Source organism: Erithacus rubecula, assembly GCF_903797595.1.
Source record: "Erithacus rubecula genome assembly, chromosome: 1".
In the NCBI taxonomy this organism is placed as follows: Eukaryota; Metazoa; Chordata; class Aves; order Passeriformes; family Muscicapidae; genus Erithacus; species Erithacus rubecula.
Genome location: NC_136658.1, coordinates 48,572,325 through 48,588,091, shown reverse-complemented (window position 1 = coordinate 48,588,091; position 15,767 = coordinate 48,572,325). Strand labels below are relative to the sequence as shown.

General features: G+C 37.7%; 1 protein-coding gene across 1 annotated transcript in view; it reads right to left on the bottom strand.

Annotated features, from left to right (window-relative positions):
- The window catches only part of ABCC4 (ATP binding cassette subfamily C member 4 (PEL blood group)), a 140,002-nt gene that overhangs the window by 46,696 nt on the left and 77,539 nt on the right, over positions 1 to 15,767 (bottom strand). Inside the window, exon 21 of the mRNA XM_079306819.1 lies at positions 10 to 160. Within this exon, the coding sequence (XP_079162945.1) occupies positions 10 to 160 (151 nt within the window). The remainder of the gene's footprint in view (positions 1 to 9; positions 161 to 15,767) is intronic.

Sequence of the window (15,767 nt, the reverse complement as noted above, 5' to 3'; positions counted from 1 at the left end):
ACTACATACTTGTGGATTCTAGACGTTTAATATCTCTTGAAGTGTCTAAGAAATATCGCCGAAGAAAAATGAAAAGAATAAATAGTGGAATTAAGGGGATGAGTATCCAAGGAATCACTGCCACAGCCACAGCCACCACACCAAAAATCTGTAGGAGAGTCTGGAGTACAATAGAAACAAAATAAAAAACTCTTTGCCAGAAGAATTTAATTTAGAACAAGTATAAAACTATTTAACACTATTGAAATACTTAAATATTTAAACATAACTACCACATTTAAGAGCGGATGCATTGTATAACATATGAGCAACATCTATTTTTAAGCAACTTGGAAAATTTACAGTAATACCTAAATAGACTATTTTTGCAGTTCATGGTTTTCTTCCACATTATTTGTTCTTTAAAATAGGTCTTTACAAAGCTGGTTGACTGAAAATTAGTGTCTATCTTTGTAGACTACTTTGTGACTGCTGTAATAAAGTAATAAATGATCAATGTCATGGACAACTAATCTTTAATGGACACTTGCTACTTGCTGAATCAAGGATATGTTTTTTTCACTCCTGTTGAAAAGAAACTGGTGAAAAACTGGCTCTCAATTTGAGTTGAAAGACTTGACAGTTGGAAGAGACTTTCAACATAGGCTTGCAATGTTTTCCTGAACACAACATTGTCTCATTTAGAAAGGAAACCCAGGACAGGAGAAAGTGTGCTTTCTTTTCTCAAAGGACTGCATTGTGAAATGCTACAAGTAAGAAGAAAATGTTACACACTGCAGGAAGTGTCATGAAAGGCTGGTTCTACTAGGTTTACTAGAGTTTGATGTAACAGCTGAGGTGAATCTGACTCTACTGTTAGGAAACTAGATATAATGAGGAAATTTTGTTGCTTAGGTCAGAGGATTCTGGCCCGGCTTTCTGAATTAAATCTCCCATTTCCTTCAGATGTCTTCAATCTTCCATCAAACTTTCAGTTTGAATACACAGTCAAAACCATCATCTGCACACAAACACCTTTCAGAACCCAGCTGTGCATGTATGGTAAGAATCCTGGTATACTGCAATTAGGGTGTGCCTATTTGTTCCTTAAAACAGGGAAAAAGCCCCAGCCTTTATTTTACAAAAATAAACCCATAATGTACCAAAACCAGACAACTGAAATCCTAGCTCGAGATTAAATTTCTCTATTATTCTCATTAACACATTCCTTAGAAATGACAGTATTTTCTAGAAATTTTTCATTTCAGCTAAGGATGAAAACCCAGAGAGTTGCCTGGGTTTTCAAACACATTCAGCAGAAGTGTCTATGAAACACTGCATTTCCTGCTGTACTTCTGATAGCACACTAAGGCCAAAACCAAGTACAACACTTACACCTAAATTTGCTTTTTTTTTCCTTCAGGCTTCTCTGACTTTACCCTAATTTGACCTGACCAGAGAGTAAACCCACACACCTTACACATTGCAACTGCATGAGTCAGCTCTAGGCTTAGAGGTCTTAGCTCATGAAAGATTTATCAGCATAGTAGCCCCCATCTCACAGATCCTGAAAGCATATTTTAGGGTCTCATAACTCTATTAAGGAAAATTGCTAAAAGACAGGCATGGGAAAAGAGTCCTGGAGGAAGTTACATTACCACTACTCTGCTCATTGGTGGGTTAAGGTGTTGATAGCATCATGTTGTTTGACCTCCTAGATACACACAGCAGATGGCAAACATTTTACCTAGATTTCATCAGGAGGAGGTAAGGTGGCAATGAGAGTGCACAGAGCTTCACCTGGATCAATTATGCACACAGCTGTGCCAGCACCAAGCAAAACAAAGCACCCTGGGCTCCTCACCAGCACTGCCATCAGCCCTTCTCCACCTCCTACTTTCTGGCATTCTTTAGAACCCTGTAAACGAACTTCCTTTTTATCATGGGGTGAGGAGACAGGACATAAAGATTCCTGACCTCCTACAAATTTTCTCTTGTCTGTACCTCCACTTTCCTCAGCAATGCTCATTATCTCTGCCAAGCCTGCCAGCCATCCACGTGCTGGCCAGTTTCTAGAGGTTTCCTCACCTCCATCCTTACAAGCAGAGACTCAAGTCCATTCCTTCCTTCCTGTTCCAAACTCACTCCTGAATCTGCTTTATACACCTGCTGCCTTCTCCCTCCTCACTTCCTAGACAGTCACAAAAAAGATGTTTCTGAATTACACAGTCTCCTCCTAACATCAGCCACAAATCTGAAGGCAAATGTTGAGGAGAGCTGCTTCAAGGAAAAGAATGCAGAGGAAAACAAATGCTTCTTAATAAAAAAATAAAGAAGCCAAACTGAAGTTTTAGTGATGATAATCTACAATATGTTGCAAAGTGCCAGTGGGGGTGGGAGTGGGAGTAAAACTATTAAGATCCAGCTCATGTAAACAAAGCCTTGCTATAGCAGAAATACAGGGAAGGAAAAGATGGTTAGGATGACTAAAGTAAAAATCTGACACCGCCTTTGGAAGGAATTTTAGATGAGCCTGCACCACCTTATCATTATAAAAATTTATGATAGGGTGGATCAGTCATGTGTGTTGTTTTTTTTGAAAACCAAACTTGCATATAAATTAACTCTTAATGAAGTAGTCTGAAAGCCAGACACAACCATTTGCAGACTGTAATCATGTAGTCACTGCGTGAGGTAAGGCAAAGGTTCTAGCTCCTGAATTTCACAAGTGAAAACCTTTGCAGCTGGAGACTGCCCCAACTTCTACCAGATTCACTGTGTACAAGCTGCAGGACTCAAGACAATCAGCAGGCTGACAATAATGGTAAAATGAGTTACCATATCTGGATTTCTCCTGGCAGAATCAACTCAATGAGAAGTTGCACCAAAAGTCAAAGATTTTTTTACATAAAAGGAATATGGTCCACAAACCAGCAGCTTTTAATGTATTTCTTAATTTTAGAATTCAAAATGTAATGGCTGTATAGAAAGTAACAGTCAAACTGAAAAAAAAAAAAAAAAAGAGAAGAAATGCAACCAGAACAAAAACACAGAAGCTGATGAATTAGTTTTACAGCTATATGCAAGGTATTTGAAACAAGGCCACCTTGCACAGAAGACAACAGATGCACTGGCTACCAAGAACAAAAAGACCTGGACAGTTTCAGGAAAAGACCATTGCTTCCAAATGGAGCCATAGTGCCCAATGCCCACCTCCAAACAGGCTTCCATTTCCCTGGAGAAACACACACACAGCCTGCACACAGTCTATCCCTAGAGTACAGAAAAGCACATGTTGTTTCTGTTGGGAGTTATCCTCTTTCTTACAAGAGTCCTGAGATATTTCCCTTATGATTTGGTCAGTCACTCCATTTAGTGTGGCTTTTTTTTCCCTTAAAAATCTCATCTTTTACTGCAGCAGGCATACCCAACTATAATCCTCTAAGGAAATGAATGCTCTGATCAGCACGTTCACTTGTGAAACATGCTTTCCCTTCATCACCTGATGACCTACTTCTCCATTATTCTTACAGGTACTGAGAGTGGTATTCTGGAGTTTCTATCTCAAACAGGTCTTGATCCAGAAGTAACAGGTATTTCTGGACCACAACCACAGAACAGAAAAACATGATACTGTACCTCCTACCATAGGAACCACACTATTCTGGACTTGCAGTTGTTGACCTGGTAGGATCTCTAAACAAAGAGAGGAGCCCAGGGGATGGGATTTGAGACTTGGAAACCTCATTGTGGGAGTCCAGATGTGGCCTACATAGTGAAACTCCTGTCCTAGTTTAGAAGTTTAAAAAGTGATGATTGTTTAGACTGGAAAGGACACGAAGATCATAGAGTCCAATCCTAAATGCAGCACTGCCATGTCCTAAAGTATGGTCTATGCATCTTTTAAACATGTCCAAGGATGGAAACTTCATCTAACCTTTAAATGCATATTTAAGGACCCTATGGTGGAATACTTGGCTACAATCCACTAACTGTATTTACTTGATGCCCTCTGAATACAGCAAACACCTAAAGCACATCAAGCCTAAATTTTGATGACTGAATCTACAGTCAAATCCTATGCAAAAACTGCAGCATTAAAGGATTAGTTTTACCAACACTTAAGCAGAAGCCAAGTACACCTACTCAGTCCCAATTCCTAAATGCTACTCCCTGGGCCCCAATATACACTCCCAAGGATTACATTAGCCCACAGAACTGCCACAAAGCCACACTAATTTAATAATAGCGATTTCAGTCTGAACCTTCACTGCATTAACTCAGGGCACCCTCAGTCATGCTGTGCTGTCTGAAGTAAAGCCAGGTCAAGAAAATACAAAATCCCACTCTGTTCATACTTGCTTGGCATCACCCTTCCTCCTCCTTCTCCCCTACCCCTGACTGAAATTATTTCCTTGTTGACTCTGCCAAATAACTGCATGCACAATCAATCCCTAATCCAGTTCTGACATTTTTTTTATCCTTGAATACTTTTTTTTTTTTTTTTTCTTAAAACAGACTTTTTCAAACCAGACTCTCTGGACTGACTAATCTGCATTTCTGTTAAAATAAAAACTGCACAGGTGGCTGGTTACACTGGGACACCAGAAGACATGTTTCCCTGGGAAGATGACATTGCAATGAGAAGATCAGAGTGATAAACACTTTACTCAAGCCCCACCCAGAACCACAGTGTAGATTTTCTGCATTTTTCCCCTTTATTACAAAAAGCCACAGGAAACATCCAAAGAGAAAGTAGCATCTAAACAATTCTACTTCATTTCACTCACTTAAAGCACCTGAGTTGAGATGAGCAGTCTTGTCTTCAAACTATTTTTTAAATAAAATTTCTGGGTTTTCTTTTGGAACAGGTTCAAAATAAGTATATATGGTTATTTGCACTATTGCTTACATCAAACTGTCAGGAACACACTTGTCTTCAGCAAAAATGCAGTGAAGATTTATGAGACACATGGGATATATAATATTTAAGTAGCATCTCTGACCATGTCCTTTTCTAAAGCAACCAGAGACAGCAATCTTTGATAGGAATGACAGCTCTCAATCAGTGTTAACTCAGCTTTAGGAAAATGTGCATCCATGAGAAAATCTGGAATTAAAAGACCATGACAACCAACGCACTGAAAGGGGGGGAAAAAAGATACAGCTGGAGAAGAAATCAAAATTGTAATTGAGAAACTGAATAAGAAAGTAAGAACTAAATACTGCTTGCTCTAAAAGCTTCAAAAAGAGTAATTCATCTCATCTCCTGCAAGATGCTCTCTTCTTCTCTGAATCCTGCTATTTGCAATTAGTCAACAAGGGGTTACCTAGCTAAATCAACATGTCACTGCAAATGGGCTGAATACATCTGAATGTATATACAGAAATGTATTCAAAATTTTCAGTCACATCCTTAATGCTAGCACCTCCTATTTGCACTCATCTCTACAGTCCTTCTGGATCGCTGTTTTTCCAAGTGAACAAGCATACACTGAGCTCCTCAGGGCAAATGTTTTCTGTGCCACCAACAGGCTCATTCATTTGACTTGGCATGCATTTTGTCATTAAGTGAGAAGCCTTAATATTTGTTTGAGGTCACGGCGAACTGCATGCAATTGTTCTTTAACAAGTGACCTTATAATAAAAAGGGTGTTTTCCTTAACACATTGGCACTGCCACCACTCTCATATTCAAACAGCATTCTATCATCAGTTATCCCCTATCCTACAAGAAGGGATAGAAATAGGTTCTCTGGGCACCCTTGGCCAGGAGGCTTAACTGAGTCATGCAGAACTTGTCTGTAACTGCAGTTTTCAAAAATCACAGTCTGTACGTTGTCTGAGACTTTCAGATATGATGTTTTAGAAACAGACACATAACCAAGCCCTGGACTTGGTGATTCTGACTGACACTTGAAACACTCCACACTACATTCCTACAATAGGAAGGTTACAAAAGGTTATCTTCCTTCTCATAATAAACTATCTTCACTCATGTAAGAGATCTTTTGCCAGGGCTCTTCGGCCATGGTAGTAAGTTACTTCCAGCTAATACAGGTTTTCCATGGAAAAACAAGCTTTATCAGAGCCAAAGCTACTCTAGTTAAAGCCTCTACTTAGGCATGCAGCTCCTGCTCTCAACCACTGCACATGGAAACCAATACTGTCACACACAAAATGATACTGCCAATAGCCATTTTTGCAAACAGCTGTGGACAATTTATTTTCGCATTTATAACCAACAAAATCTTGAGCAGGATCTTTGATCTCCTGAAGTGCTCCTTATTTATGGTACCTTGTGCCCACTAAGCACATCTGCACAGAAGTGTTCTCAATGATTTGGGCAGCAAGTCATGACTTTGCAATGAGGATCTATAGAAAAGTGAGAGGTCTTCTTCCTAAAGTTACAGGGAATTAACTACAACTTTACTGTGATCTCCCTGTATGAATGCTACAAAAAATTAATACGTTTTTGCTGTTCAGTAGTGCTGTTTGTCACTTCTGTGACTAGGCCTTGGCTATATTCTTATACTGTTCCCAAGGGACAAAAAGTGCACATACAAGAAGTATTCACATAAACTACAGTAGTCCTTGTAACATGAAAAATATGTTTTATTTTCCTGTGGAACACCTCAGATGCCGAGCACAACCTTACATGGTAGCTTGAGGAAACAGCATAAATCAGTGAATGTAGAACATGCACACATACATGCTTTGCTTTTTTGACAGCTCTTGCTAGAACCTGCCTGAAACACTACAGAAAAATGTCTGGCATCACACAACACTCACAGAGTTACTCCTCAGGTAGCAGAAAGCATCCCCTTTCCATAATATTCATTTAGAGGGGTTGTGTCTCTAATATCTACCACCATTGCTAAGCGTGGTCACTTTGCTGGTGGTTGCACTTGCTTCAACATTTCCAGAACAAGGTATTTTTGCATCTCCTCTATCAGTTTATTGCTGTCAAATAACTGATATTTTGAAAGGAAAAAAAAGAATGGCTTGACAATTTCTGCTCCCCTTCTACCTCTTAGAAGTCATTTCTGTAATGTTTCCCCAGCTACATAAACCCAAGACAGCCCCAGTGAGCACAGAGCCTTATGAAATCAAAGCATTTGATTCAACAATGGGTATTTTACTCCTTAGTACTGCTACAAGTGGTGTATTTTCCATTTTGCTCTTTATTCATATGTTTAGCACTCTAACAGCAGAGGCTGATTCACTGGTCTTTGTCTCAGTTTTATCCCACTTAAAAAACCCTTTTGAAAGCAGATTTCATTTCAGTGATAATTATGGAGAACATATACATAGAATTAGAACAAAAAAAACCCAAAAAATATCTCACTGTTCTCAGGCTATTAGGATGCAGGAGGCAGATCTATCTTACAGGCCAATACAAAATAATGCAAAAATACATAGTAAAAGGACTGGGAAAAATCAAGCTGGGAGAAGTCAGGCCTCCTGACATCCCTAGTACAGAACTGTGAGTGTTGGGGTACTAAATAGGGAAAGGATCACAGAAAGTAGCTCATGCCCTTCACAAACAGCATCTCCTATTGCCAATGCTGGGGGAAAAAACACTGACCTAGACAGGTCACTGATGGCATTAGTTCATGTTCTTATGGTCTAGTCCATTAATTTACTTGCTGAAACACAGTCTGCTCTTCCTGTGAGGAATTCCTCTGAGCTAATGATGATGTTATCACCTTTTCACCCATGCTATGCACGTATTTTCCCCAGTTTTTTAAAATGTTTAGTAAAACTGTGAATCTGCTACCCCACGTGTCAGTTTTACAAACTTTGTCTTTGAGCCCTGTACTTTCGTGCCTCAGGCCTCTTGTCCCTCCTGGCCATAATGCCAGAGCAGCTGAGCACCCTCCTCTAGAATACCTCATTTCCAACTGCATGACCTTTTCTGCTCTGCCAAGCCTAACTTTCACCAGAATTCAATTCTGGGTCTTTCAACTTTAAAAGCTTTGTGCTACATTTAAACCGTGGGCTCTTCTGTTAAAGAGAGTATCAATTCCACAGTAACACACAGCTCTTCAGCAACTACAAGCTTTTAAGCATTTTACTGTTGTTCTTGCCATTTAGAAATACACTATTCATGTACTTATTTTTAGGTGGAATGGAGAACTACTCATATTCCTGTAAACACCACAAGAGCCTTTCTGCCCCAGTTAAATGAAAACTATGAAAAATATTAAGGACAACAGCATCAGGTATCCTAAGAAATAAAATCACTTTCTGTTTCCCTCAGGTCACACTTTTCCACACATGCTTTCTAACCTGTCCCTGATGTTTTTCCCTTTAGCTTCCCCAGAGCTTTGATAGAGCTATAAAATACTACTATTCTATCCAAAAATAAACTCCTGACTCATAATTTCTCAGTACTTCACGATGATTAGTGACTCAGCTCCAAAAGGTTGAACAGTGGTCAGATGCTTTTGGCATATTTAAACTAATCAGCACCATCCTCACTACACCAGCAGCAGGTTTCACCTAGTCCAGCTGTTCTGTGCAAGTCCAGAACCCACTGAATAAAGAGAAAATTCCTGGTCAGAGAATAAACATAATTTACTGTCCTAAGTGCTTCTCATTATTTATGTTACAAATATGCAGCAAACCACCAGAAAGATTTTTTCAGAAGCTTTATCACAAACCATCAACAAAGGCACACTTAGGAAAGTTACTGACTGACAGTAAAGTTTCATCTGATTACAAAATCCAGATATTAGTGAGAAAATTGAAAAAAATATTTTTCAAAGTTTTATGTTGAGTTTGACAGAAGGGTGACTAACTGAATCAAGTACAACACCCAGCAGTTCTGTAAGAACATTTAAGCCCTTCATTTTAGCATACAAGTGGTGTTCATAGCATGAGAGCTCTGCTTATTTAGACTGATTTAAAAAACCATTAAGAAAATGATTTAGGAATGCGATTGTGGAAGAAAATTAAATAGCTCAGCAACCTATTCTTCCACTGTGCAGGAATAGATATTATTAAGCTCTTGAAAAAGCCTTTCTAAAGACACGGACTTTTGTATTTCAGGAGTACAATCCAAATGTATCAATTATTTTTTAACAATACAAAAATGTTCTGTAATGTAGATGTAATACAAAGATGTAACAAAAATACACCTGACCTTCAGTTACCACCTGAACTCTCATCTTTTGCAGTACAGACCTGCCCACACTGCAGTCTCTTCTACCTTTTGATGAACAAACATCTGGAATTTTCAAATCAGCTGCAGAGTTCACAAAGTAGCCACAGCATCAGCTTCATCAAGAAAAAAGTTCTTATATAGTGCAGATGCACACATAACCCTGGCAGAACATTTCTCTGAGATGTTTTTGCTAAAGATAATTCCTTGTCTCACATGTTTGCTTTGGGAATAAATACAAATAATTATTTAATACACAGACACACACACACGTGTCAGCTACAGGGCTTAGTAATTCAAAATGCCTCCAAGTTTCTCCTTTCTTCTTGAATCAAAAGTGGAATCTCCAATGCTTTTGCCAAACAGTGAAATCCTAATTTGTTTGTAAGCAGACATTGTCCTATCTATAGTATATCAGTAGTTTAAGGCAATCTAGAAGATTTGTACTTATCACCATTTGGAACAGGATTGTTACACTCTGTGACTGGCAGCAGAATTAAAGTATTTCTAGCTACTGTAAAGTGTTAGAAATGTTAATGATTTTCAGAAGTCTTAAAACTAATCACTAGTCTGAGACACAGATATGACAGGCTGCAATAATGCTCAAAAAGTCAGGGAAATACCTAAAAACATTAATAATAAAAAATCCCACTCTGGCACTAAAAACAGCAGTAGTATATACACAAAGAAAGACCAAAAAGAAAAGGAGAAAACTACAGAATATAAGTTCACTTGCATACATAAATACAGAATATTTCTTTGCCTTCTTTCACACAAAGAAAAGCAAACAAGAAAATACCAAAAGATATGAATGGCCCTAAATGAATAGAATCGCTTTCTGAAACTCTTACAAATTACACCTCAAACAAAGTGAGGAAATTTCCAAACCACAGAGAACAGGGGGAACATCATTGGAATTTCATACAACTATCCTGCTTTCTATTATCTGAAAATGTATTGAAAGCAATCTGATAAAGGAAACAGAGAAGCCAATTTGGAGAAGAGATGATTTAAACCTGGCTGCAATTTTGTATTTAAAGGTTCCAACTCTCAAAATACTGCAAGAACAATTACCTCAATCTGCTCAAATGTCAGAGAAATTGGGATAAAGACTGCACCTCACAATGCTCATACGCTCTAGAAAAAGGCAGAATTCTACTAGTTGAAAACTAGCTTTATTTTTCAGAGCACAATATTCATACCACCTGTATTCCACATTTCAATGAGAAAATGAAAAAGGAGCCCTGTACAAAACTATGACCTACTTTTATTTAAAAAATGGAGAAGTGAAAAAACTAAAAGGAAATGAATTAAGAAAAACAAGAAAAGCAGTAAAAGAGGCAAGAGGACAAGAAGGCAATGACACCACATCTTCAGTATTATTTTACCTTCTTTCCCATGTTAGATAAAGTGTTGTATCTTCAAATTTTATTAATGCCAAGTTAATAAGCACTCTAAAATATTAAAGCATTTACATTATGTTCCTACACAAATTGGTTTTATTACAGTAGTGATCTCTGCTGCCTTGACACTAATGTATGGAGAACTGCATGCATACCTATTCTTATAAAAATTCTACAAATGAACATAAATAGAAAAAAAAATTAAAAAAAAATAAAGGGAAGCAAAGCAAAGGCTTAGGCTGGGGATACACAGCCACTATAGTGAGAACAGAGCCTTAGCCTTCCCTGGAAAATCAAGGTCCATATATAAACAGGAATCCACCCATTAGCAGTGACGCCAGACTTCACACAATTTATCCTGTGCACACACCACCAATCTGAGTAAATATGCACTCTGTATGATGCAAGACACTGACCCTTCTGTTCAAAGGAATGTGATGACAGGTACAAAATAAAGAACAGCAACAGCTTTGGCATAGAATATCTCCCACTGCTGGTCACCATCAGCAAGACTAATTGGCTACCAAGGTTTAACAATCAAGACATTCAAGGACAGAGGAAGAAAAGGTCAATAAAAACTGTATTATTTCGACAAGTGTCTGTGCTAAACTCACAGCTTCTGCATGTTGGTCTTGGAGACACAAATGCAGCCCAAGCTTCCTCTTCCTCCCTCCACTACCTCCCACCCCTTTTATTTGTTCACTTGTTTTTTAACAAGACAGTGGGGTTTATTAAAAAAAAAAAAACACCAAAAACTGAAAGCACATGCAAATACTGCACAACCACAGCGAAAAACAGGATCTTACTGCAATGATCATTTTAACCTTTTCTGAAATTAGAGCTCAAAAGTTACCAATGAAAAAATACACACCCCTATTATTTTTCCTTAGGTTTTAACTGGTATAACTTTATTATGCAATAGCCAGATACCTTGTAATATGCAACTTGGGAAGGTACAGCAAGAAAAAGCCCTGTAAGGTTTCAGTTGTCAAGTGTTATTACCAGGCAACTGTTTTGTGTTTCTTTAATTTATTTATTTTTCATTTAAACCTCAGCACAGCAAAACTAGCATGATTCAGCAGAAGAGTAGCTAAAAAGTATCCAAGGTATCCACAGGTCTGCACTAGGAACCAGGCTCAAACAGAGTATGATGACATTTAACACAGATCCTACTACTGGTTATTTTCTTACAACACACTTACGATAATATTTTGAATGCATCCATGCAAACACATGGGAGGAATTATTCTTTAATGAACAAAAATACATCTTAAAACTCACACATGCATACAGACTGAACTCAGCTAAACTGGAAAAAACAACACAACAAACTCCTCAGGAATCCCACCTCTCACAGAAAGCACAAAATAACAACGTCATTGTTAAACTAAAAGATCCTGGAATTCCTTCTACACACTTTCCCTGACATCCTCACACAATAAAATGCAGGGGTCAGTGGTACTGAAACAAGGAAAGGCAGTTCCACTCTTGTGCACATACGAAACCAAGTGACCCAAGCTATTATTCCAGTCTGAGGCACTTTTTGTTCCTAATATCCAGATGCAGCAGCTTTTTTTCCCCCCTTTCTCTTTTTTTTTTTTTTAAGAAATGACTGTGGACACCTCCTTCACATTTTCCTTTTCTTCAGTATTTTCACTTCATAAAGCTGCAGTCAATGTGTTTTGTGTGTAGTGAGAAGGGAATGGCACATTCAGTGGTGGTCTCAGCCACAGCCTACATTGGTGGCTCAAGTAGTCTCAGGATTAGGTCTTTGTGTGTGATGAAAGGATATGAAAAGTCAGTTATTTAAACTCAGTCAAGCTGTTGATTTTGGGGAGGAAAAAGGTTTTGCAATTCAGTTTTCCTCAATAAATCACTGCCCTTTTTCAAGGGCAGCTGCAGATAGTTCACATGTTCACAGTGTTCTCCAGAAACAAAACAGATCATGATTTTTTTTACCCCTCCCCTCAATCTAACATAGGGTAAGAAATCAAAATGAAGGGGCCATCACATTAATTACTCAAATTTACTTGAAACTAAAGCAGAAAATCAACTCTGTTAACAAGTAATAAGATCACTGAAAAATTACAAGGGCAAGAAACTACAGAGAAAACCATTCCTTTAAAATTTACCAGAATAATTTACAAAATCAAAAGAAATTCTGAAAAATACATTTCACCATCCTATGTACTCAATCAGTTTACAGACACAATTTCCAAGAAGTAGTTTATCCGTTTGGGTACTCATCAGGCAAAGTCTGAGATCAGAGTTTAAAGATGCTAAGCCTCTGCAGACCTAGCTTGAGTCAGAATATGATTCAGCCTTTGATAAGCTCTCAAAAATACAGCATCCAAAATACTGGCCACTTAGGAATAACTGGGTTAATGTGCACAAATCACTAATAAATATATTGGATTCTTAATTCCTAATACCCCATCATTAATTTTAACACCTAATACCCCAACAAAATTTTATTCTATTTCTTGGCTGGCCTTTTCCCAAATTAGTGCATTGTGTTTTATCAGTGCTGCACTGAGATACACATTGCACAGAGAAGCTGTGGATGCCCCATCCCTGGAAGTGTCCAAGGCCAGGCTGGATGAGGTTTTGAACAAGCTCATCTACTAAAAGCTACCCCTGTCTCTGGCAGGGGGTTTGGTCTTTGAGGTCCTTTCCAACCCAAAGCATCCTATGATTTTAAACTACAGACCCTGCACCTACCAATGAAGTCCATGTCAACAGAACCTTATAATCCAACAGAGGTTAAGGCAGGACATTTACATCTAAATAAAGTAAATGTTTAAAACTTCTTAGAAAGTTTTAAAGCACTGTAATGACCATCATATGAGTTGTCCTTTACCTGAGGAGATTGTAACTTAGTTGGAGACCAGCTGCCAAAACCACGTAATTCTGGTTAAGAAAAAGAAAACGAGATGTAGACTGAGGCTAAGGAGGCTAACAATAATTAAAAATATGTAAGCTCACCTAAAAAAAACCACCAAAAAAACCCCAAAACCCACCATCATCATCAAACAAGTTCATTCAGGTTTTTGACTACCTTAATCAACCTACAAACATTGATTTCTACCTGATTTTACAAACAAATTTAATGTCATATTTGGTAGAATTAAGTGTCATAGTGAACATTGCTTTCTATTTTATTTTTTTAGGAGAACTGTATGGAACCTTATGGTCAGCCAGAATTCATTACAGAAGATAAGACCCAGGCTTAGACTGCAGATTTCAAAGTTGGTTTTTTTTTTTTTTTACTTAAATGAGCTTCCACCTGGACTCTAAACATACCATTACAGATATCTTAGCTGAAACTCCTAACGTTTAACCTTTGGTTTCTTCTCAATTGTTCTACTTCACATCTATCACAGAGTCCTGTTCCAGCCACATAGTCAAACACAGCCATACACATGTTCTCATAAAAGAGACTTATTTTTAATTCATAAACCTTGTGGATACAGCAGTAATTTCCACAAAACACAGTCAGCTGCACTAACATGACATGTCTCATATGCTGTTAAATTCATAAGAAGAAAAAAAAAAATTACTGCCTTCTAGTGAGGACTGCTTCTCTTGCCTTCAGTCTTTCAAGACAGGTGTGTTATATTCTGCTGCACTTCAAAGCAAAGAATGAAAAGATGCATTGCATTTATAGTTTTCTGCCAAGTTGCAAATATGGGAGATATTGCAAAACAATGGTTTTGTAAAATCTAACCAGATTTTCAAAAGAATACACAAGGTTCATGATGCATTTCTGTGCTTGCCACATACCCTCATCTTTGCTTTAACAAGGAAGTGTACAGAGACTATCCACTGTCATGAAGAGAGTCTTTATCCTCCTTAACTCCATGGAAGATGCAAAAAATCACACTCTTTCTGTTCAAAGAATTAATTTTCATCCAGTACAGCTGCCTGGACTAATAATGCTCATTATGGCCGTAGTGCAGTGTATAAATCTTATTACATACTCCAAAAAGAATATTATCAATTTTTAGCATTGCTTAAAAACCTATATTTTGCATAATTACAAAATTCTTGAAACTAAGAGGTGGCACTTAATTATTTATTTATTGTTACTTAAATTGGCTCTTACTGTAGTTTTTGAGTGTCCAATCATGTAGCATTTAATTGTGCTGAAATTATACACTCACTTGCCAATACAGTAAAAGAGTGGAATTCTTCACAATGATCCCAGCAAGAACTCTGAAAAACAACCACTTCTCCAATGCAAATCTGCTCAGGAAAAGCTTCCACACACAAAGTAAGATGAACCAGTTACTGCATTGTTTATTAAGTTTCACTTGATTCCTCCTGACAACCATTTAAACAATGAATGTTGGGAAATGTCTCTCAAAGAATCAACAATAATGGCTGGGATCAGAGCTTTTATATCCAGCTAATACTGTTTTTAGAAAGGAGAAAATATTTCTTCCTGAAGGGATTATAAGAAGTGTTACAAAAGACACCTGCAAACAAAACAAGTGACAAAAGATCTCTATCATAATTGGTAACTTATCCTTTGTAAAAATCTCTGCTTCACCAGAAATAAATATCTTTGCTCTTGAATTTCAAAAGCATCCACTAAGCACGAAGCCTGCCGATCAAGAAGAGTAAATTTTAGAAAACCTGCCAAGAAGAAAGTGTTTTTTTCTTATGGATAGCAGTGCACTATTAATCAACACGAAGATCCTAAATTTTCTTTTCTGATGCCAAGTAGAGCAGGCAAGCTTTGAAACACAGTGTCTTTTAATAGTGTAATGGACTTGTAAAATCTACTTTGTTTTTTGGAAAGCAAAGACTTTTCACTTAAAAAATAAACTCCAGAATTTGACAAATTGACAAATAATTCAATAGTCAAATTTTAAAAAAACCCATAAATTAATCAAGATGAAGGAAAATGTTTACCAAATGTGGTTTACAGTAGGAACTTGAAAGAAGAAAACAATCACATCTAGAAGAGCAGCCTTCACTCTTTCATTCCAGAAAGTTTCATAAAGCACACACTGCCTAAAGGATCTATACACTGGTTTTCCAATGTGCTGGTAGAGGGTTCAGCCCTCTGTACCATGTGCCATGCACACAGGGCAGACACTCTCTCAGCTTTCTCCTGAAGCAGATCAGTTTGTTCCAGCAAAAGTAAGGCAGTGCAATTCTCAAGACAGTTTGCTTCAGGGTCTGCTCCCAAAAGGAAGTATGGACAAGATCACA